The sequence below is a fragment of the Orbicella franksi genome, chromosome 1 (genome assembly GCF_964199315.1).
Source record: "Orbicella franksi chromosome 1, jaOrbFran1.1, whole genome shotgun sequence".
Classification (NCBI taxonomy): Eukaryota; Metazoa; Cnidaria; class Anthozoa; order Scleractinia; family Merulinidae; genus Orbicella; species Orbicella franksi.
This window is the reverse complement of record NC_138145.1, coordinates 13,239,200-13,260,537: the sequence shown is the minus strand read 5'-3', so window position 1 is coordinate 13,260,537 and position 21,338 is coordinate 13,239,200. Positions and strand designations below refer to the sequence as shown.

At 39.0% G+C, this 21,338-nt stretch overlaps 3 protein-coding genes across 3 annotated transcripts; 1 reads left to right on the top strand and 2 right to left on the bottom strand.

The window, feature by feature from the left end:
• The first annotated feature begins 18 nt into the window (after nucleotides 1–18).
• On the top strand, nucleotides 19–5,289 carry LOC145491744 (uncharacterized). The gene is made up of 6 exons (XM_081470994.1): nucleotides 19–727; nucleotides 2,545–2,700; nucleotides 2,846–2,928; nucleotides 3,443–3,543; nucleotides 4,043–4,384; nucleotides 5,202–5,289. Exons 1-6 carry the CDS (start codon nucleotides 643–645, stop codon nucleotides 5,275–5,277), a joined length of 843 nt encoding a protein of 280 aa, XP_081327120.1. The 5' UTR covers nucleotides 19–642; the 3' UTR covers nucleotides 5,278–5,289.
• A 1,361-nt stretch (nucleotides 5,290–6,650) lies between these two features.
• Nucleotides 6,651–8,578, bottom strand: LOC145491753 (protein usf-like). Its single transcript, XM_081471004.1, has 2 exons — nucleotides 7,702–8,578; nucleotides 6,651–7,069 (listed from the first exon to the last, which is right to left on the bottom strand). Exons 1-2 carry the CDS (start codon nucleotides 8,036–8,038, stop codon nucleotides 6,651–6,653), a joined length of 756 nt encoding a protein of 251 aa, XP_081327130.1. The 5' UTR covers nucleotides 8,039–8,578.
• A 94-nt stretch (nucleotides 8,579–8,672) lies between these two features.
• LOC145491734 (mitochondrial adenyl nucleotide antiporter SLC25A25-like) lies at nucleotides 8,673–20,460 on the bottom strand. Its single transcript, XM_081470987.1, has 11 exons — nucleotides 18,833–20,460; nucleotides 17,110–17,236; nucleotides 16,284–16,371; nucleotides 15,296–15,410; nucleotides 14,855–14,963; nucleotides 14,291–14,340; nucleotides 13,700–13,852; nucleotides 13,495–13,602; nucleotides 12,574–12,741; nucleotides 11,429–11,579; nucleotides 8,673–10,993 (listed from the first exon to the last, which is right to left on the bottom strand). The coding sequence occupies exons 1-11, from the start codon at nucleotides 19,076–19,078 to the stop codon at nucleotides 10,812–10,814; spliced, it is 1,497 nt and encodes a 498-aa protein (XP_081327113.1). The 5' UTR covers nucleotides 19,079–20,460; the 3' UTR covers nucleotides 8,673–10,811.
• Between the last annotated feature and the right edge of the window lie 878 nt (nucleotides 20,461–21,338).

The following is a 21,338-nucleotide window of genomic DNA, read 5'->3' as shown; positions in this document are numbered from 1 at the left end:
TTGGAGAAATGCCTTAATGATAACGCTTTCTAACATGCTGTTTGCCTATCCTCAAAGGCGTATATTCTCCCGTAAATGGAGTACCTTTTTTCCCAGTCTCCTGGGACGGTTGGAAGGGGATGGGTGTAGTGGGGTTGGTATGCTGGAAAAAAGGTACCCTGCGAGTAGCTGGTTTCTTCTAAAGCGAACGCTACGGTCAACTGCTCGCAGGGTTTGGGAAAGGCGGAAAACTGAAATGTTTTATCAAACCCGAAGAACGAACGACGACTCTGAAACCTGAAACGGGAAAGGTTCTTATGAATAACTTTTGCATAAAATTTGACTTTCATTTTCATTGTTTGGCTCAGGGTGTCTTTCAGTTTCCTACACCTTTATTTTCCATTTGCAAAACTCGGGAAATTCTGTTCAACTTTCAATATTCGCTTGACATGGTCACACTGGTATGCTGCGGCTAGTTGCAATAGACATCTGAAGTGAAGTTGCGTGACAGTCAATCAACAAATTTGTGACGAGGTGATATTACACTGATATTATACTGCCACTAATGACGCATTCACAAATAGCTACAAGTTTTACTTTCTCTCGCAGCAGATTTCGTTGTTGGTCGGAACCAGGAGCGTGCTTTTGTTAGACAAGACAATAATGTTTCTATACAGGTTACTTTTTTCATGTCAAATTATTTCGTTTTTAATTCCCTGTCACGTAGAGGCGAGCATCACTCTTTCTGGTAAGTAGTTAAAGTACTAGTAGCGTATTTTATGCATCCAATATACACTTTATGAGTAAGCTGTCTGCGAAGAATATTGTGTATACCTATAAATGGCTTACTAATGTCAGCCAGCAATACTTTCTTTGCTGCAATCTGCTTCCATATGGATTGGAATTCGACTTTTGATTGCCGCCTAAAATAAACCCCCGGGCAATTCATCTTCTGTCAGTCCGACCGAAACGATAGAATATAATAAATATCTCTATTCTCGGTCGCGAGTTAAAGAATAATAAAGAGCTTCTTATGTAATAATTTACCAACTACTTTAAGCGAGTTCTTTTCTCAGATGTATTCACCGGTGTGTTTCATATTTGTATACGGGAAAGTCATACGGAATGTGCAGACGGATAACAAATTTGATATTCGAAAATGCGGAAATCGAGTCTAGACAATTAGTTTTTGAGACGAACATACCAATATCTGTCTTCAGAGATTTTTGATATTAGAAATCAAGTCATTCCAGATTTCTCTAGTTCAAAACAATGTCAAAACAACATCGCGCCTCTTAAGCAAAAATTCAAGATTTGATGTTGATGTGTGTATGTATGTACACATTGTGTAACGTAGTTTATAATCTATATATAGGTGCATTGCATTTAGTCGTGTCTAACGGCAACACTAACTTGTTCCTAGCACTAAAGAAAAGCTAGGATATTGTAAAAGAAACCGCCTGTTTTCAAAATTTTAAACTTGCCTTTATAATCTCTTTTCAACTTCACTAAAATGTATATTAAATATTACAAGCTACATAGTTTGGTAGTCAGTGTTAACCACTTATCAGCACTAGCCTGAATATCAGCACTAGCCTCATCAATATTGTTTTGATTGTACTTTCATCTTTAAACCAGCAAAATATACTGTTGAATGATATTGAAAAGCTTGATATTTTTCGGTAATCTTTTCTGTCAAATTTGTAAAATTATGACCACCGAATATGTATTTCTATGGAGACGGCAAATATTGACCCTTCCACACGCAGGCTAGCGTGACGCGGTCAACAGGTGACCTAACCAATATCCTCCTTAATCGTCACGGTTGGCTGAACCAGTAACCTCGATATTAGGCTCTCTCTCCTTTTCCCAGTTTTCTTGCTTCTGAAACAACGAAATGAACATGCCCAGACTGCCAGCAAAAAACGTAAACTCAAACTCTGCTTGCTCCACTAAAGAAAAACATGACATAGAGGGAACTACAACCCATCCCCCGAATATTTACAGGGTAACGTTGCACGATTAAAAAAACACAACGCGTAAACACACAGAATAGATTTAATAATTAATGTTGGCTCCATCCACTCCCCCGGCCCCCCTCAAATCCTGCTACTCTTCCTGTGACGTTTTTCTTTTGAAACAACCTGACCTTACACTTGAGGTTGCGGGCTTAAGTCTCGCTCTGAGCACCAAGCTGAAGTTGTTTCTCGGTAGACCTTGGTTCAACTCCTCGGTCATGCTTGTAAATAGCCAACTTGTCTGCCTTCCGCTAGTTGGGATTTCTAAGCCTATTAGGTTTATATGAAATCTTTCTTTCTTTCAGTTTAAGTGGCATACCTGAGAACTAGCTAGGTGTAGCTAAGCGCATTTCCCACGATAAACAACAATAGTTGAACTTTTTTTCAGTTTACTATTGCACGCTGGCTAATAACCAACTCGTGTTGAGAGTACAGAGAATCCCGGCTCTAGGGCCCATTACCACGTTACCAAAAAAAATCAGCTGTCCAAAAGTTGAATTTTTGCTATATTGTTTTCATACTCGTTTTTCCACATTCTGTTTCGCAGCAACTCCAAGTTCAAATTTTTCGTTCAGCACCAGAGCAACAGCAAATTTCTCGAGTCCCACAATGCAGATTTCCATGACAGCTGCCGATACAAAGACAAGTGTTAGTCAGCTGCTCGAACCTTCCTCAACAGCAATGTCCGTGCCGTCTTCATCAGGTATGACTTTTATAAATGTCATTGCACAGCGCGGGGTGAAGACAAGACCAGTGTGAGATACGCGCTTTACTCGTGCGTGATGCGCGCTCGTCTCGCCGTCAGTTCCGACAAACCCGAAATTAAAGTTTGTTCTCCTCCTTTACAGTTTCCACATCAACATCGCCGCCGCCATCCGAAGGTGCTCAGGAAGCAGTAGTGTTGACTGTAGCTAACATGACAACAGTTCAGGTGAGGCACTCTTGTTGATTGTTGTACAGTAGTTAAAGGATTAATTACGCGTACTCAGGCGTACGTGCTTTCTTTGTCACATATTGTGAACGGTCGTTTTTTCCGCGCTGTAAAACAGCACCAGCAACCTCGCTCCTTGAATTTTTTTTTATCCCAGGGCCGAGACCAAGAGACAAATTTATTTCGCCATTTTGATACTAGGCTAGTCAGGTTTTCCCTGAGCATTTTATTCGTCAAGTGCCCTACTAGTTTGCCCGTACCACTTTATACTCCTGGGTGGAGAAAGTGCATACTTGAGAGTGGAGGACACAGTACAAAAACAATACAACAATCCCAGACATGTCTCGAAGTCTTGATCTCATATGCATATGACGCATTAATTTTGAGTAGGGCGGTCGCCGCTCAGTCACATTCATTTTACAAATTTAAAATCCGAATAGTTCATGGCGAACTAAAAAAAACCAGTTCATCGTGGACATGGGCTCCTGTCGTTGATTAATATTCTCTTTTCCAGTTCAATGAGAAGGAAGACGTCTTTATTAACACCGTGAAAAAAGCTGTGGACAGTTATTGCTCAGCACCAACACGAACATGTAGCGAAGCAAGTCGAAAGAGGTAACTTTACAATAAATCTCCAGGCTGCTGTTTTACCGCCTCTAGCCTTAACAGCAATGTAGGTAAAAGATCAAGTTTGTAGTCCAGCCCGGTGGCCCAACAGGCCGGCGCTTATCTCCGGTTTCTGTAACATGAAGCCGCTAGGAGTATTTTACTTCCCCCCAGATCCCCCTGGATTTAATGCTAGACCATCGTCGAGTTTCCCCCTACACTGATTTAATTCGCCGTTACCCCGGCGTTTGTACACCTGGGAGAAGAAAAGAAATATGAAAGTGAAATGTCCTGTCCAAGAACACAATGCATTCCGATCAACGCACTCAGGATCCCCCGGCCAGGGTTCGAACCCAGGCTACTTATCCGGAGCTCGGCGCACCGGCCGCTTTAGGTTACCACGCCTCCCATTTTGTTGCATAAAACAAACACTTCCAACAAAGTCGCACTTAAACCTAACACATGATTTTCCTAATTGTGCTTTATTTTGCTTCACTGTAATTTCTAGACGAGCCATAACTGCTAATCAAGTCTACATAGCGGACGGATTCCCCAAACAAAGCTCCTTCAGCCCAAGCGATCTACGTGTGGCAGTTTTCGTGTCAACAGGAGACAACAAATTCTTATCAAGGAGCACTCTCTTGAACGTCATTATAGAGTATCAAGGAAACCTCAGTAGAGCGCTGGACAGGAGAATCACGGGCGTGGCTCGACTGAACCTTGACGTGTACACCTTTGGTCCAACTGAATCTCCTGGCACTTCTGGAAAGACAAAACTTCTTTATATCTTCTTTGGCGCGTTCTTTGGTGTAGTGTTTTTATTAGGGGTGTGCATTTGCGTGACTTGCTGGTAAGATTTAAGCATGTTTTATAAAAAATATACTACTGTATACCGACAGTCCAGGTTCTTGACCTCAAGGCAGAAATACCGTTTAAAAGGAACTGGATCCCTATTTGCGATAGTGGCTGGGCATTCTACGTTCGGAGGGTTTCAATGAGGTTCCTATTAACCATTCGACGAATTAAGACGAAACAAATGTGAACGAACGAAAGTTAAATCGTAAGCTGCCAAGCGAGGTTAATGCAAAACTTTAACCGTAAACTGGCAAATGAAGGCTTTTTTTAATCTTCAAATTAATTATATTGAGGATGAAATGAAAGAAAACTTTGCTGTAAACCAACATTTTTTGCGCCGTCAGATTTTCTGGTGTGGATATATAATAAAAATTGTCTTTCCTTGAGCAGAAATATATTAAATACTACGGACGGACATGGTTGCAAAATGGTTAATCTCCATTTTCGTTACAATACACCTGATGGTCCCCCTCTGATGGTCAGGCTTCTTACCACTGACCAGTAGGAGCGACTGAACCGTGCGAGGTCAATTTATGACCCGTCCCAGACTCTCGCGCCAGGTCAAACAGACTATACACCGCTGCCTCCTCCTTCTTTGTGCTCGTAACGCGTTCCTTCACCAGGACAAAATATTGCGTAACGATCACAAAGAATGGACAGACTGAGGTTGTCGCGATCTGAACTGAGTTCGAATCTGGCTGGCTGTAAAGTAGATAGCGGACGCTTTGATGAACGAGCGTGTTTACCATTAATTCTTGTGTAGGCTCAGTTTGATGTTTTGCAGAATTGGTAACCGTGTTCATTTCTTTTAGGATTGGCCGCAGAAGTGAGCGAGAAAATGATGTCAGACCTCTGACTACAAGTAATTTAGAACTCGTTGACAAGTGATGGATCGCGCTGAACAATCTTGTGGTGTTCTACATAATGGTAAAAGTAATGTATAAAATAATTAAGGAATTGTAAGTAAGTTTATTGTAGGAAATCTATGTAATTAACTTAGGGTTTTTTGTATTCCTGTGTATACCTCTTATTAACCTTGTCTTCTCGGTTCGTTCTGTAAGTAACGGACCGAGGTTTTTTCCCCTTCGATTTATGGCCCAGGCGCGAAGCGCGCGGGCCATAAATAGACGGGGAAAAATGAGGATCCGTAACTTGCGGTACGGACCGAGAAGACGAGGTTACTAAGACATTTATTATATCTCTTATGTGTATCCGACGGGTTCGGGAACGATTTTTATTCACGCGGAACGGGTTCAAACTTCTGACGCACGTCAAATGCAAAACGAGTCAATTTGAAATCGTTGTTAAGTCGTAACACGTTTTACTGTAATACACAATTAAAGTAAAAGAAAGTTTTAAACTTTTACTTGCTATAAAAGTTAAGAACACTTGGCAATAAATCACGAAACATTTTGGCAACAAAATCAGCTTTAAATTTTTGCAGGCTCTACAGTAGAATTCAGCCCACTAAATTTGACCAATCACAGCGCGCTTAGTAAGTGGAAGATATAATAGAAAGTCAAAAACCTTGCGGCGCCATCATGGAAAAAATGTATAAATGCTCAACCTCGTTCCCATGACCCTTTCCCTTCCTTGGTGAAGTAAGGCCATGGGAACGAGGTTGATAAATGCTTAGTCATTGATGTAAATATATACTTGCTATTCATCTGTAAATCGCATCGCCCATATCTCGAAAAGATGGTTAGAAAATACATCATAAAATATATTCTGTAAAGTGATGGTCGAAGCCGTCCTTAAGTCTTAAGAAATAAACAAAGAAAGAAACCTAAATGAAACATTGAGAAGTGCAGGGTAGGATTATTGTAAGTAGTTTGCCATGAAGTATTCCCCTGTTGTACAACTGATGACGTATGTTGTGTTAGTGGGGTAATGTAACGTGTCGCTGATTGGTAGATTGCTTGCAATCTGTTTTCGTAATCGACTTTCTGTTTCAATGTAACCGTTTCGTCCTCTGTCTCTGGCAACACGGCTGCGGCGTGTGTGGCATCGAAATACTAGTCAGAGCTCATGAAATTTTAATTCTGAAGTCTTTTATTTATTACATTTTAAGTAAATGTCGGACCCCTTAGCGTGTTTGCTGTGTCGTTGGTGAATGGTCGTGAACAATATTGTTAAGTACTTTGCAGATTTTTTACAAAATAAAGAATTAAAAAAGCATACTTAGTCCCAGATTTTGCGACGGTATCACTCAAACTAGATGAAGGAAAAATGAATAAATTTCTTGTTTGCTTGTTTGTTTTTTAGCTCAAATGTTTCTTCATGAAATCAATCATTCGTCCAACAGACAGCTCAGCTATGGTCTTGTTGTAGTTAGCGCTGTTTGGATTAGTGAAAGCATGGCCAGCATCATACTCGTAAAATTCGTAGTCCACGCCTCCCGCGTCCAGCAGGTCCCGCAGCTTGCCGTACTCTGTAGGGTTAGCTGTGTTAGACACGTCTTGACTGCCAAAGTGGCACTGCACCGGTATCTTAATGGTGGACACGTTCGCTAGCGAGGGCGGCGGAATGCCATAAAACGGTGCGGCAGCAGAGATTTCCGGTACAAGAGCGGCGGCAGCTAAGGACAGCGATCCTCCCATGCAGAAACCAGTGATGCCGACCTTTTTGCAACCTTGTTTGATAAGATACTGGGCCGCTCCTTGGATGTCCTTGATTGCATCTGAGAGTGAAGGAAGAATGAAGTAAGAATGTGCCGTAAGCTCTTGCCAAGTTCGTGGGTAAACGGTTCGGGCAAAAATTAAAAGAAACATAAACAACATGTCTTTGGAAGCTGCAATATAGACTTATGCAAACAGGTTCAACTGCGGATTCTTTGTAAGTGACAAGGACTATTGCCGAAGATAACCCTTGAATGGAATGCTACATCATCCAAGTCAGATACTTGTATACACATATAACGGAATAAAACAAGGCTTCCATTGGCACGGATGCCCTTCGATCTCAGGGCTGGTCGCGCGATTACATAATGATCCCGCGTGATCACGCGCAATCTCGCGCGTTCAAAAAATGGAGGAGCTGTGAGAATAATCTGCATAAGGAAACAAAACAAGGCCGTCATTGGCCACGTATCTACCCAAAGCTGGTCGCGCGATTACATAATCCCGCGTGTCACACACAATCTCGCGTGTTCAAAAATTACTTTCACCCAACCCGTACTTCACTAGGAAACCGTGCAACATTCTTTACGCAGTTGTCAGTTCTTTAGGGGCCCGAGAGCAAAACCTGCACAAGTAAATGTAAGCATTAGAGGACTACTCAATAGATTCGATTTCTGAGTGACTGTAAACTCACCTGAATAATCCAAGTTTTGAACCAAATGAAACGCAGCAGTGCTGTTTTTAGCGACTTTTCCTCGGTACAAATCAGGAACCATAGTCACAAACTTTCCCTGCGTCCCTATGTCCAGCGCCTGCTGCTTTATTTGCTCGTTCATGCCCCACCATTCTTGGACAACAAGAAGGCATTTCATCGGATCACGCATACCTCCGTTCAGTGATCCGGGGCAATCACCGAGCGGGTTAAGAGAACTGAAAGTGACTGGTTCTTTCTGCACATGAACAGAGTCAAACCTCATGTGCACGTTGATCAGAACCGTAAAGAACGTTCCAAGATCGTCTAAAAGCATCATTTTCACCGTCGCGCACTCGTGGCATTCAACCTTACAATGAGTGACTAATGACGGACTATGAGCTGCGACTACTCTTTGCAAAAGTGAGTCAGCAATTCAAGTCACGCATGACCTCCTTTGCTAAGCTATCAATGTTGGGCAGTCACGCATGGTGTCATAAATTCACATTATTATATTTGCATGTTGTAGTCAGTATGTATCTGATCGCTTCACGTAACCCTTATTCACCTTCACAGGCGCCCGATCTTCACTATGGAGCTGGTTTGGGGAGAAAGATTTCTTGATGAATCAGGAACACTCGACTTTCTAATTTTTTTCGCCCTGTAACTTACAATAAAGGAACCTGCCTACGGGCTAATCTTTGAATCGTCGCGTAAGAGTTGCGTAACTACCAAAATAAAATGGTCATAACGTTTTGGTGATAGAAAGCCAAACTGGACTAACTGTACGGTGGAAGTGAAGCAGTTCTGTGTGTGTGTTAAGATCGAACGAACCTGATGCACTGTCAAGCTCGCCCTGCCCGGTGTGGGATCCTTTGAGCCCAACTTCAGAGTTTACCTCCCTACAGCTGGACTCATTCACTGATCATGGTGGATGTGCACTTTCATGGTGTAATTGATTCAAAGAAGTGAAGTTTTGCTTTTCTGTATTTAGACCTTTTTTATTTCATGAAGAGAGAAGTGATTGTGTAATACATATACCCTGGGTACCGGAGATTTTTCCTCGCTCATGTGGCGGGATGCTTTGGTTCGACTGGAGGACGGCACACGCATGCAAAATCTCTGGCATCCAGCTCATAGAAAATATCCCAATTAAAAAAACCCCTCTCTGCCAAATATTTCCTGCGTTTCTCGAATTACGTTCGAAACGTCAACTGCCAATTTTACAATAACTGCAGAAATTCTCGCGCGCTCATTGGCTAATTTTCATTGTCAAAAAGCGGACAGACACATAAATTTATGATTTATACGATGCGTCAACGAGCGAGAGCGGACAATTTGACAATTTATTGTAAAAAACAAATTAACGTCAGTTTTTCATGCGTCTGTCCTGTCATTGAATGAATTTCGTTAGAACATTGTCAAAGTAGCTGTGGATCCACTCGGCTATCGCCTCGTAGTTGACAATGTTATGACAGACGCATGAAAAACCGACGTCAATTTGTTAAGAATCCAGAGTGTGTTGTTCAATGCTGGCAGGCTTCTCTTGTGCGTGTGCAGACCCCCAGGCACAATAACCCATGACTCACCCAGGTACAATAGCCGTTGTATTAACTTCTATTAATTTGTTATTAAGATACTGATTAGCAGAAATATTGAAAAGCTTATACCTTTTATGCACAGCTTTTATTATAAAAGCAATTCTCTCAAGCTATTTAACGAGAGTGCACAATAGTGGTGTATGGAATGTAATAATTCTAAGTTAAGTCCTGATAAAACTTCAACTTCCCTTAAAAATAATATTAAAATACCGATAAATTACTGCTAAGATACTGAAGCACCGGTGAAAAGAATATCGAAAATGATCAGTACAGGCCGATTAACAGAGATATTTCTCAATATCAACATCTTGGGGAGTTAATTAAGAAAAATATTGCTGTTTTAGTGTAACGGAAGATGTGAGAAGAGAAGAGAAGAGAAGACAGAGAGAAGAAAAGAAAAGATATTAGAGAAGTCAAAGATGTGTTACCAAGACAAAAATCAATAACAAATCGATAACAGAAGAGATCACTTAGATAAGAGTTCGATAACATTCTTAAAGAGAAATTCAACTGGAGAGTTCACCTCTGTTATTTCGACCCGTGAGGCTTCGGAGTGTGGCGTGTCAACGTAAAGAATCCGAGATCAAAACAACCATCAAATGATACAGTTGGCACCCTCGCAAATAATAGTCTTGAAACAAAGCTCTAAAATGCTCTGCGTGAAATAGGCTTATAAGATGACCCCCTCCCCACCCCCTCTGCTTACTTCCCAGATGAACACTACGACCACAAAGATAAGAACCATTTCTGTGATACTAAAAAATTGCTAATATCATAAAATCTTTCTACCCTGTTGGGCATTTTTTATAAAAAGCAATATTACAGCCTAGTAAATATTAATAATAATAAACACGCGATGTCATTTTAGACAAAGCTTAATTAAAAGATTTACAACGTTAAATGGGTCCAAAGACGATCTTTCATGATATATTCCTCCCATGGAAATTGATTAAAACAACGTAATATAGCGTAGAGCCGTTTTCCAATGACTGTTGGTCTGGGAACTTCTGAAGCTTGTTCTGGCCAATCAGCCGCTGTCTTATTAACCAATCAGGAACAGACGAGAAACCAATCATGATTTGACGCACAAGAATTTTCCCGCGCTTGCTAACGGTTAGGAGTGGTCACGCACTTGTCATGGGTTTCTCGTTTTCCTTCGAATTTTGATTGGTTTGTGACAGTAACTAACTTTGCGAGTACCTTATTTTCAAAGTCATTACAAAACCGCCCTATAACTCCAATTTCTGTTTAAAAATAAACATGAATCCACCTTTAAAATAATCCCCTAAATACTAAGTGCTGTGTAACTCAAATCGTCCATAAAAATCAAATTAAAAAATTATTAGATGCTAATTACACATCCGTCTTGTTGTTTAAAATTCATCTTCCACGGCAGATTGGAAAACGCTAAAATTTCGAAGCCCTCTCTTCGTCCACTTCGTCCAATTCTCTCTTGTCCGCCGTTTATAATCTTTACATTTCTATATATATATTTGCCTTTCGTCGGGTCTGTTAAATAACTCCTAAACTCATTCTCAAATGTTCGTACACGACGTAGCTAATACTGACTGCAGGCGCAACTTTCAAAAAGTTAGGTGCCAGCCCCCTGTAAAGTCCGCGCGGTCCATCTTCTTTTAAAATGTTTTTGAACACTGAAACCATGTTATCTCCTCTGTCGGAAGTACGAGACCGTGCTGAGGAAGAAGATAACGTTTTTTCTTTAGTTTCAATTTATTGATGCAACACCAACTTTTCAGAACTAACAATGAAGGAAATGTATGTCAACCAGTTGAGGAGAATTTATATTTTGAGGCAGAGACTACAAACGATTTCTAAAAGAGCTACGTCACGGTTTTACACATCTTGAAAAGTTTCCAAGTTTCCAAATTCGTCGTTTGCAATCCGCTTTAATCTTCTCCATCCTTAACCATCCTTGTTCCTTTGTGGTTTATTATTATTATCTCTTTGGTGTTTTTCTACCTTACTAAACTGTTACTTTCAGGTTTCCTTCAATCTAAAGCCAAAGATAATTTTATACGTAGCAAAAATAACTCAAAATAACGTGACTGAGCTCCTTTAGCGCGGGAGAGAAGTTAAATAATGAAATTAAAAGTTAAGTCAGTCCACACCTTGCGCTTGTAGTTTAGTCCTTACTAGAGATAGAGGGTAACTGGCTAATTGACCGCATGTGCTTGATGCTGTACCACAGGCTAACAACACAAACACTCCAGGATCAGCAGACTCATTCTTGTGGTAATTGAGGTAAAAGTTTTTAAGTGTCTGAAAAAAAAGGTAAAACAACCATGAGCTGTTAAATTTAAATTAAGTGTCTGTCTTATAGTTGACTTGTACATCCTTCTTCAATGACTGAAAGAAGTTGTTTGTTACTGCGCCAAAATTGAGGTTCAACAAATACAATTTAATACAGCAAGTGTTGAGTACAGGATAATTAATCATGCTGACATTTACGCCCATCCATCTAGTCAGACAGCCAGTAGCAAGTAGATTTTTTCTTCTTATTAAAATACATCCCCGTCACAAAAGCTCCCAAAATATGGTTTATCGTGTGACACGAAATTTTTTCGCGAGTTTATAGTTTATATCGCGGTTCGGCGATTTTTCAGTATTTTGCGGGATTTTGTAATTTTTGCGATTGTGAAAGAATGATTTTTCTTGCTGGGTATTAATTTTTGCGATTTCCAGCAAGTCGCGTTTAATTAGAATTACAACATTTGTGTTTCTTTTTTTATATAACTATATGCAATCGACAAGTCAAACAGCGTGTAGAGATATAAAACGTGATCATCAGTGTCACTCAGGCTGTTACAATTACATGATCTTGTCCTAGTGTTGCTGATTGCTCTGGCAGTGGTTCAGCAAGAACCACTTGATGCATTAAACCTCAAGATGTCACTAGCACTTTCTTTTCAACGCCAGCATTTTGCCGACAAGATTCTACATGTGATGTTTGTATGTATAATTTCGTCAATGGAGTATATTTCTGTGGAGACAGTTTTTGCGGGAACTTTTTTTTTGCGGACCATGGAAGAAACCGCAAAAATCGCATATATTAGAACCCGCAAAACTTTTTTGCCACATGGTAGAAGTCATTATGCAGAAATACATGTAAGTTCCCTAAGACAGATCAGTAACACTTTAAAAAAGAGAATCAAATTTACGGTTTGTTTTAAGTTAACAGTATAACTACTAACAAAGCCTTTCAACTAAAGAAATTAGTTTTGCATTTTACAAAACAAAGAAGTATCAAATTTACCTCATATATTGCAAGATCTATTCCAGCGTATGGGATAATTCCTAAAAGACTTGGGAACAGTCCACGGTAAAAGCTCCTAATTCCCTCAGTCGTAAAAATCACATATGCTGCGTGGACAAGCCCTCTATACTGTCCTGTCTTACGAAGAGCCAGTCTTGTTTTTAGAACCTCCAAAAAAAAAAAGAGAGAGAGATAAGGCATCTTGCAGGCGTTGCATAAGACAACACCTAATATCAAACAATGGAGAAGGAAATAAATTATAACACTTAATCCAAGAGAAATTTTCTGAAGAGAAAGCGCCAAGCGATGTTGGCGGCTTTGCTCGTGTATCATTAGGGTCGCTTTACAGTGGAAGAAAAATCGGTGCTACAGACTGCAGACTATGCAGAACGTGCCGACCGTGAAGATTGAGCACATTTTTCTGATTTACAGTTTCCTGACTTAAGACTTTTTGTCATGGTATTTAATTCACACTGCTGATTGTGTTAATGGCATGTTAAGCCCAGGGAAGATTACCATATTAAAAGGGCAGGGATGTTCAATGTCTCGCTTAGGGGGTATAAATCAAGGATTCTGGTCTCACTTAGGGTGTTCATGACGAAACTCCACTACTCTTAGCTGTCAAAGTAAGAATAAATGATGATAAAACGCTCTTATTTCAGTCTCTCGTGTCCAGCCTACTATTGCAAGCATCTTTCCCGAACAGCAACTGGTAATGAAGCATTTTCCGTTTTAAGTGGTATCTTTTAGGGCTCAAATAAAGCTGGAGCCATGCTCAGATTGTCTCTTTCAGAGGTTTAATACAAAATTTTCTGATGGGCATCCCCGAACTCCTCATATGTCAAGATTGTATTACCTAGTTAATAATTTCTATTTCTCATCACCTCATAGTGGCAAGAAATTACAAGTTAATCAAGTTACCTCAAGTGGGTATATACTTGTCTGTGAAGCTACACCAGCCATTGAACCTGCCATCAGTCTTTCTCTCACTCCAAGCTGCTTTTCATCAGCACCTAATAACTTCTTGGCCTTGAAAAAGGTTTAAAAAATAAAACATAAGAATTTTAAGCAACTTTCTGGTATTTCAGTCAAAACTATAGTATCTATCTAATAGATTAGCACCTACCTTTTCATAGGCAAAGAACTTTATAGCTGATTCTGGTGCTATTTTAACCACATTAGCACCATTTCCTCTCCACAGGGATTTGATACCACCTTCCTTCACCATCATTGCAAAACCAGATCCAATCCCTATTCTATTTGTACTTGACGCTTGTACCTACAAGAAATGAAACTGTGTTATCACTTGGATGTTGAATCAAGAGGCAATTTGTGCAGGATCTTCATGTAAAATCCGAATTTGTAATCAATAATAGGTATATCTCGTTACAAAAAGTAAACAGAGTTATAAAGCCAATTTTTAAGGCAGAGGGAGTTTCTGTTATAATGACAGAGTTAATGTTCACAGGCCCAATACAAAGACACTCTGTATGTGCTAGATGGACTTTTGTTGCACCATATATAGCCTGTAAAGAGAAATATTGGGCATATGTCAAATAACATAAAGACATCAAGTACCACATATATGTAATCCCAGAATTCTCACTGAACATAAAATATATTTTCACTGAATAGGGCTTCAAGTGTTGTTATCAGACTACACTCATTACTGAAACCCGCAGAAGCCTTAAAATAAAGTCCTTGATGATTTCCTGACCTGTAACAATACTTTTAATCTGTCCAAGGGAGCTGTTGCTGTCCTTGACACTAAGAGAAAAAATAAAATAAAAATTAAGTTGAATAATGTGGTAAAGAATAATGCTGTCCTGCCTTATCCCCTGCACTATCATGTATGCTTGTCCAGATGACATATTTTGTGACAAGATGTAGAAAAATTTATATCCTAACAAGCACAGTATTCTCTGTCCACATGATGAAGGGTTAAGCTAAGTTGTATGTGGAGACAGACAATCATTGTATGTTCATGATGTGTATTGAGGTTTGACCACAGTAAGCAAATCTGCCTGAAACCCAGCCTCTAAAATAATGGAGTATGTCATGGCTGCCTCAGCAAGACTGTTGCTTTGTTTTATTCTTGTGTTGTTCAATATGGAGGTGAAATAAAATTAATTTTGAGTCCTGCAAATCAATCAAGAACGAAATGAAGCTGACATGTGTAGAACCCACTGCACTAACTGAGAAAGTTACCAGTGACATGCAACCTTGTTATCTAATTTGTGCCACATTCAAGAGTAACTACAAAGAACTACAGAACACCCACCAACTCCTGCTCCACCTCCTGCGACCAACTGTTTCCACCACATTCCTGTAACTTTCTCTTCCTCTGTGAATTCATCAGGAATGGTCATATCCTCACCAATGTCAATGACCTGCAAATTAACAGGAAATCCAGAAAAAAAATAAATAAAAAATGGGTAAGAAGTCTTAGCACAGATACAACTTACAAGAAATACAAACGAAATTATGTTTACTTCTGACAATTATCACCATATTTCTCTCATTTTTTTTTTTTTTTTTCATGTAAAGAATAGACTAAGATTTTGTCATAATGAGGCACACAATATGCATTAAACAGATTTTATACAAAACAGAAGCTATGAAGACATGGTGGTCCTTCAGGAGGTAAAGAGGAGATTTTGCACCAGGAGGCATCTAGAATCCACCAAAAGCCACTCTTTGGATTATTTTAAAAGCCGCTCACTGTTGAATGTCTCCAGAACTGGATGATGTCATGCATACTGTGACCGCTGGGATTCAATAGATGATACTCTCTCCACTCCTTCCAGTTGACTTTGAGGGTTTTGTCTTTGTCCATGCTGAAATTTGCGATGTGAGATATTTCAATTTCTTTCATTGTAGACTGCTTATAGTAACAAAGTCAGTCAGAGCATTTTAAACTCAGGCCATGGCAATCACTAGCTCATCCCTATACCCAAAATGGCTTGTTAGTAGGAAGCTATTAATAAATTTTAAAAAATGGACAATGCTTTTCAGTTTAAAATACATGTTTTGACAGTGTCATCTGTCATCATCAGGGTGAATATGCAAGTTATATCCAAGTTTTGTACAATAGGTGTATTCTATGTATTTTATTCGCATTATGTAAGTTATTCTAGGTATCACCTGTTGTACAAAACTTGTATATTAGCCTGTATACTCAAATTCATTCAAAACTGAAAAGCAGTGTCCTTTTTGAAAAGTTGTGCCCAAAAAGTAATAGCCAAAACTAAAATTATTATAATAATCTTTGAGTAAATGATAGAGGAGCAGTCTTGGTGTTATAAAAAAGAGAAGGAAGTATTGTTTCAAATATGACATCCATGCAAGATAATGTCCTCATGATAAGTCTGTATTACAGCATTTTATAACAGGGAAAATGATGCTAATATATATTTTTCGAATATTTCCTCAGGATAACCCTACAGTACAAAGTACTGTTATCAACGGGGTCCTGCTAAGAATTAAAAACTAATAAACAAGAATTATTAAGATATATAAAATAAGATACATATTAAAAACCGTTAAAAATACAATGCTGACAGTTCATTTCCAGAAGAAGGTTAGGAAATAATGCTGTCATTAAAAAAAAAAAAAATTCGAAATTAGTTACTTAATGAATGAAAAAGACAACTGTCTGTTGGTATAGTACCAGTCTGTATTTAAACTTAAAAAAGATCTTTTATAAGTACCTTTTCAATAGCAGGTCCACTTCCTTGTCCGTTACACGAACATCCATCCTCTCAAATGCCTTCTTGAGTTCTGTCTTGTCCACACATCCTGAACAAACAGACATATGTCATGTAGAAAATTACCAATCCTATCTGACTCGACAAGGAATTGAAATGTTTACTTGCATTATTGATTGACAATAACATTTTGCTTTATGTCAGTTCTGCGAATTTGGTAAATAAAAACATCAACACAATATCAACTGATTTCAGATGATTTTCTTTATTCTCATCACTTGTCTGGTTAATAGAAGGGAATTAATGCAACCATAACAGCAATACAGAGGGCGATGTCCACAGAAAAACTTATTTACATTACGACTATTCAAAATGTCTACAGAACAACTGAAGTGTCATTTACGATTAATGTTACATGCAGAAAACTTTGAACACTTGGATTTGATTCTGACAGGTCAATTGTGAACTGACCAATCACATTAAGTTCAGGACATGTTAGAAAACCTCAAAACCATAAATTAATTACTGTTACTGTTTGCAGTTTAGTTCTCTCAACCTTCATTGGCTTTTTCCTTGTTACACAATAACATCACATCAATATTTCTGCTGTTCATGGTTCTCTGAGTTTCACAGTGATATTCTAAAATGTCTCATGTTGAGTTTTACCAGTGTATGTTTCTTTGGACCTTAATAAATTATAAGGCATAAATTCTTGGTCTGCAGACAACACAAAAAGCCTCAAGCAAAAAAAATATAGAAGCACCACACATTTATATCAAGATTAAAAATAATATTAATTAAAGCAAGTAATATGAAAGATACTAGTTACCACTGCCATCTTGATCAATGGATTTGAAAACAATCCACAGTTTCTTTTGGTGATCTGTCACATACTTGACAAACTCTTCAAATGACATGTGTCCATCAAGATTCTGATCACCAAGGGTCATAATTTGCTGCAACATACAAATGTAAGAAATCACCTTAATTTAGAGCCAGGACTTTTTCAAACTCAATAACAATTAAAATTCAAAGAAATTGTTACTGTGAAGTGGTTTGGTCATCTGATCTGCAGTAGCTTCGACGTTTGCAAACTGGTATCTTCCCTATATTGCAGCATCATTACCCAAAACATGTTTCAAGTGCCTGTCCACTCCTGTTGCAACATCCACCTTCTTGTAACATATTATAACAGGGCAGCCAAACATGTGCATAATTTTACATGTTGTGCACAGCACCAAAAGTGGACTACATTGCATTTGAAATGCTGTGTAACCAAGCTGACTATAGTTCAATAAAATTACTGTAAGACGGAATGCTCTTACACAATCTTAGTAGAAATTTTCCTGAAATTCTTTCACACAAAAATAATGTTTAGTTTCATTTGTTGACGTAAGTGAAAGGGCAAGCTCCTTTTAAAGTGCACCTAACCCCCAAATTTTTTTTCGCTAAAACAAATCTAGACTTTATTTGAAGCATTTGGGCGAAGACATTTTTGAATTTGGTTGAATCCTGGATTTTCTATGCCCTTTCAAAGTCGCGATTAAGTGTTTCACGACCGCGTTTTAGGGAGTCTGGGGCGGTGGTACCTGATGACGTCTACCCAGGAACCAAACACAATCCAAAAATTTTTTCGCAGAACTATTTCAAATAATAAGTAGATTCGTTCCAGCGAAAAAAAATTTTGGGGGTTAGGTGCACTTTAAGATATAAATATGGATCACCTTTATGGAGTGAGTTGAACTAAATTTGCATATAATATTGCTATTTATAGCACCACCACCACCTAAATTAATTTCATATTTTTTTATCATATCTCCACCAGAACAAGAGGAAGAAAAATTTCAATGACCACTGGAAATCATCATGGCCAATATAATCTCCTTTCCTCTTTAGAATGTGATAGAAAACCAACTGACGCATGACACCTTGGTGTATAATATATTTAAGCAGTTCAGCTACTCAGGGCCACTGAAAAGTAATATTTGAACCGCTAGGAACAAATATAGCAGACAATTCTAACTTTATACAATTTACCAAAAAATAACCTTGCTTTAAATTCTTTGCAAACTGTTTTCTCGGGCATTCAAAGTGGTAACTGCGTAAGAATACCTGGGCGTAATTTTGAGTTAAAACGCTCGGGAGATTTTTAGAATTTATTGATTTTCCGTTCGGTGTATCTCTGGCCTGTCCGACAGGTACCGTCTTAACGCAAATCCAGACACTTTTGCACATGATAGTTAAGTTATACATTTCAACAACAATTAAATGTAATCGCGATATAAAAGTTTCCAACAATTTCTCTTTTGCTAACCATTTTGCTCGAGAGCAAAATGATAAAGTAAGATAAGCTAATTTATGCGTACAACCAAATCAAGTGCAATCCAATATTTACACTGTACGGATGCACAAGCATATACTGCAATCTTGTTAAGGTTAATACAACTTCAAATGTTTCAAATCGGCAGAAAAAAGAAGTGATATATTTATAGAAAGATTTTAAAGCAAGTGCCCGCGAAAGAATTTTGTATAGCTGTGTTTTTAGTACGAACCTGAGCTTGGCCTGCCTTGTACCGTGATCCATGAAGATGCTTCAGTCCTTCTGCAAGTTCATTCACGTCTATTCTACCATCATTATTTTTATCTAGTTTCTTGAAAAGAGATTCTACTTCTTCGTGGTCCATTTGATAGCCTTCGTCGTGTTTCTTTTCTAAATCATCTGCCTCTGATTCCATGTTTACAACTTCGCAACCATGATGGCGGTGAGATTCGGACTCTGCGGCCAGGCCTCGACTCATGTTAGCGAAGCTTGTACTTACAGACGTTCCATCAGGTAAAAACAATCTGCAAATCAAATACTGTGTGCATTTTAACTTTGTAAAAGCAATTCATTATGTGACCGTTTTCAAAACGTCCACAACGAGGGACATTCTGACAAATTTTCTGGCAAATTAGTGGTTTTGAGAAACCCGCTGAGCTATTGCAGGCGCGCCAGGAAAGCAGGGTCATAGCAGGGTGTCTTGTGCCCGGAGCAACCCCCCATACCTCCCACTCGCATATTATCCTCTGTAAATTAGGTCAATCGGGAATCTCTTTAATCTTCTGAAAATGAGAGCGAAAAGAAAGAGAATCAGTGAGACGAGATGGATTTTCGTTTTCATTTGTGATAACTACTGACAAGAGACATTTTCATCTCTTAGTAGTGATGAATTTATATGGTCAAAATCACAAGATTTCTTCAAAATCGAGTCATGGGATTGAAACAATCTAGTTTCACGTAAATATGCTTAAGGGGTGTTCATTTCTAACAATGATCTGACAGTTGCGGCTGGCAATGTATTGCTTTCGTTGCTCCTCGCGGCTGTGACTTGGAACAGTTCTTAGGCGCCACGCAACACTCGTCCCGGAAATAAAGGGAACGTCGCGTGCCCACCCGGACAAAGAAGGACATTGTCAATTTTTGTCGAGATATGACGCCGTAGCTCCTTGCCTTTTTTTTCAGTTTCTTACCAGTTTTCTCAATTTCATTTTTCGGGGCTTGACGTGAAATAACGAGTATTGAATCCTGGATAAATGGTAGCTAAATATCGAGAAAGGAATATTGCAATGAAACCATAGAGGAATAAGAAATATTGAATATTTCTCTTTTTCAGCACTTCAGTCTCACATACTGAACAAGCAATGATGAACATTGACCCGAAACTGGACAAATCAGGTTAAGAGTGAATACCGGTGAATAATCGAGTACAAATAATCTTTATAATGATGACTCAACCATATGCATTAAATTTACTAACTGAGTTCGAGGGCCGTGCTGTAAGTAACGGCAAGAGAAAGGGTTTATGGCCCAAGCGCCAAGCGGGGAAAAACGATGATCAGAGAAAACGAGGTTAGTAAGATATTTATTATAACTAGACTGTGCGCCTGGCGGGTTTGGGAACGATTCCTATTCACGCTGAAAGGCTTCAAATTTCTGACGCACCTCGAAAGTAAAACGAGTCAATTTGAATTCGTCAAGTCGTAATTAGCACGCTTTAATTAATGCACAATTTAGGGTAAAAGTTTAAGTTTTAAACTTGAACTTGCTATGAAAGTTAAGAATACTTGGCGATAAATCACGAAGCACTTGAGTTTAGCAACAAAACCAACTTTAAATTTTTGCGTACAAGAGAATACGGCCTGCTTAATTGACCAATCACGGCTCGCGCACCAACTGAGAGATATGCTTTACATGTGCGTAATTTTTTGTGGGAGTGGGGGGGGGGGGGGCGTTTTTATTTTTATTTTATTCTAGTTTTATTTATTTTGGGAGCGTTTTCCACTCGCGCTTGTTGGATATTAGATGGTTATAGCCTACTCGGAGCTACACGTGTTCGTTGGCTAGCTGCCACCTCATATTTAACCCTCTCGTTGAAAAAGGCCCTCACCCTACCCCTAGACAAGACACTTTACTCTCATTTTGCTTCCCTCCACCCAAGAGTAAAAATGGGTAACGGTGAATTGTTGGGGCAATCTGCGATAAACTACCATTTCATCCAAGGCGAGTAGTAATCTCCATTTAGTGTTATTATTATGAGTTTCGTCCTTTTCTTTTCATTAGTTTTACTCTCAGTACGACCGAACTCGATTCTCAAAATAGGCCAAAAAGTTTGCGACGAATTTTCTGTCAACACCACTTCACCACGTCCACCAACGTATGTGAATCAAACAGATTATTCCGCGAGAAATAAAATAAAAATGGAAGCCAGGAATGGCAGTAGAGTATGCTATTTAACAATTTAATCCTCCGCTGATGAACATATTTGAGGAGTTCGTTTTGAGTTTTGGAGAGTTAAAATAGTTTTGTTTCGCCCATAGGTATTGTATGGTTCTCAAGAAATGATGGAGAGTGTGAGGAATTTCATTTTGGGGCAAGTCGAGTTGCAACTGGTATTTTGGTAAAATTTCAGACTAGAGGATAAGGAAACTGATAAGCTGCTGCCTAATCTCGTTCCCAGATCTCTTGTGGACGAAGCCGAGATCTCGCTGTTCGCCTTCGGCTTCGTCCACAAGAGATCT

Coding starts and splice junctions, on each gene's coding strand:
- LOC145491744 (XM_081470994.1), top strand. CDS start 643: ATGTTTCTATACAGGTTACTTTTTTCATGTCAAATTATTTCGTTTTTA. Junction 3,544..4,042: donor AGCGAAGCAAGTCGAAAGAG/GTAACTTTACAA, acceptor TGTAATTTCTAG/ACGAGCCATAACTGCTAATC. Junction 4,385..5,201: donor TGCATTTGCGTGACTTGCTG/GTAAGATTTAAG, acceptor CATTTCTTTTAG/GATTGGCCGCAGAAGTGAGC.
- LOC145491734 (XM_081470987.1), bottom strand. CDS start 19,078: ATGAGTCGAGGCCTGGCCGCAGAGTCCGAATCTCACCGCCATCATGGT. Junction 15,411..16,283: donor GTGGACCTGCTATTGAAAAG/GTACTTATAAAA, acceptor CGCAAATTTCAG/CATGGACAAAGACAAAACCC. Junction 14,341..14,854: donor AGGAGGTGGAGCAGGAGTTG/GTGGGTGTTCTG, acceptor TTTTTCTCTTAG/TGTCAAGGACAGCAACAGCT.
- LOC145491753 (XM_081471004.1), bottom strand. CDS start 8,038: ATGATGCTTTTAGACGATCTTGGAACGTTCTTTACGGTTCTGATCAAC. Junction 7,070..7,701: donor TCAAAACTTGGATTATTCAG/GTGAGTTTACAG, acceptor CTTCACTCTCAG/ATGCAATCAAGGACATCCAA.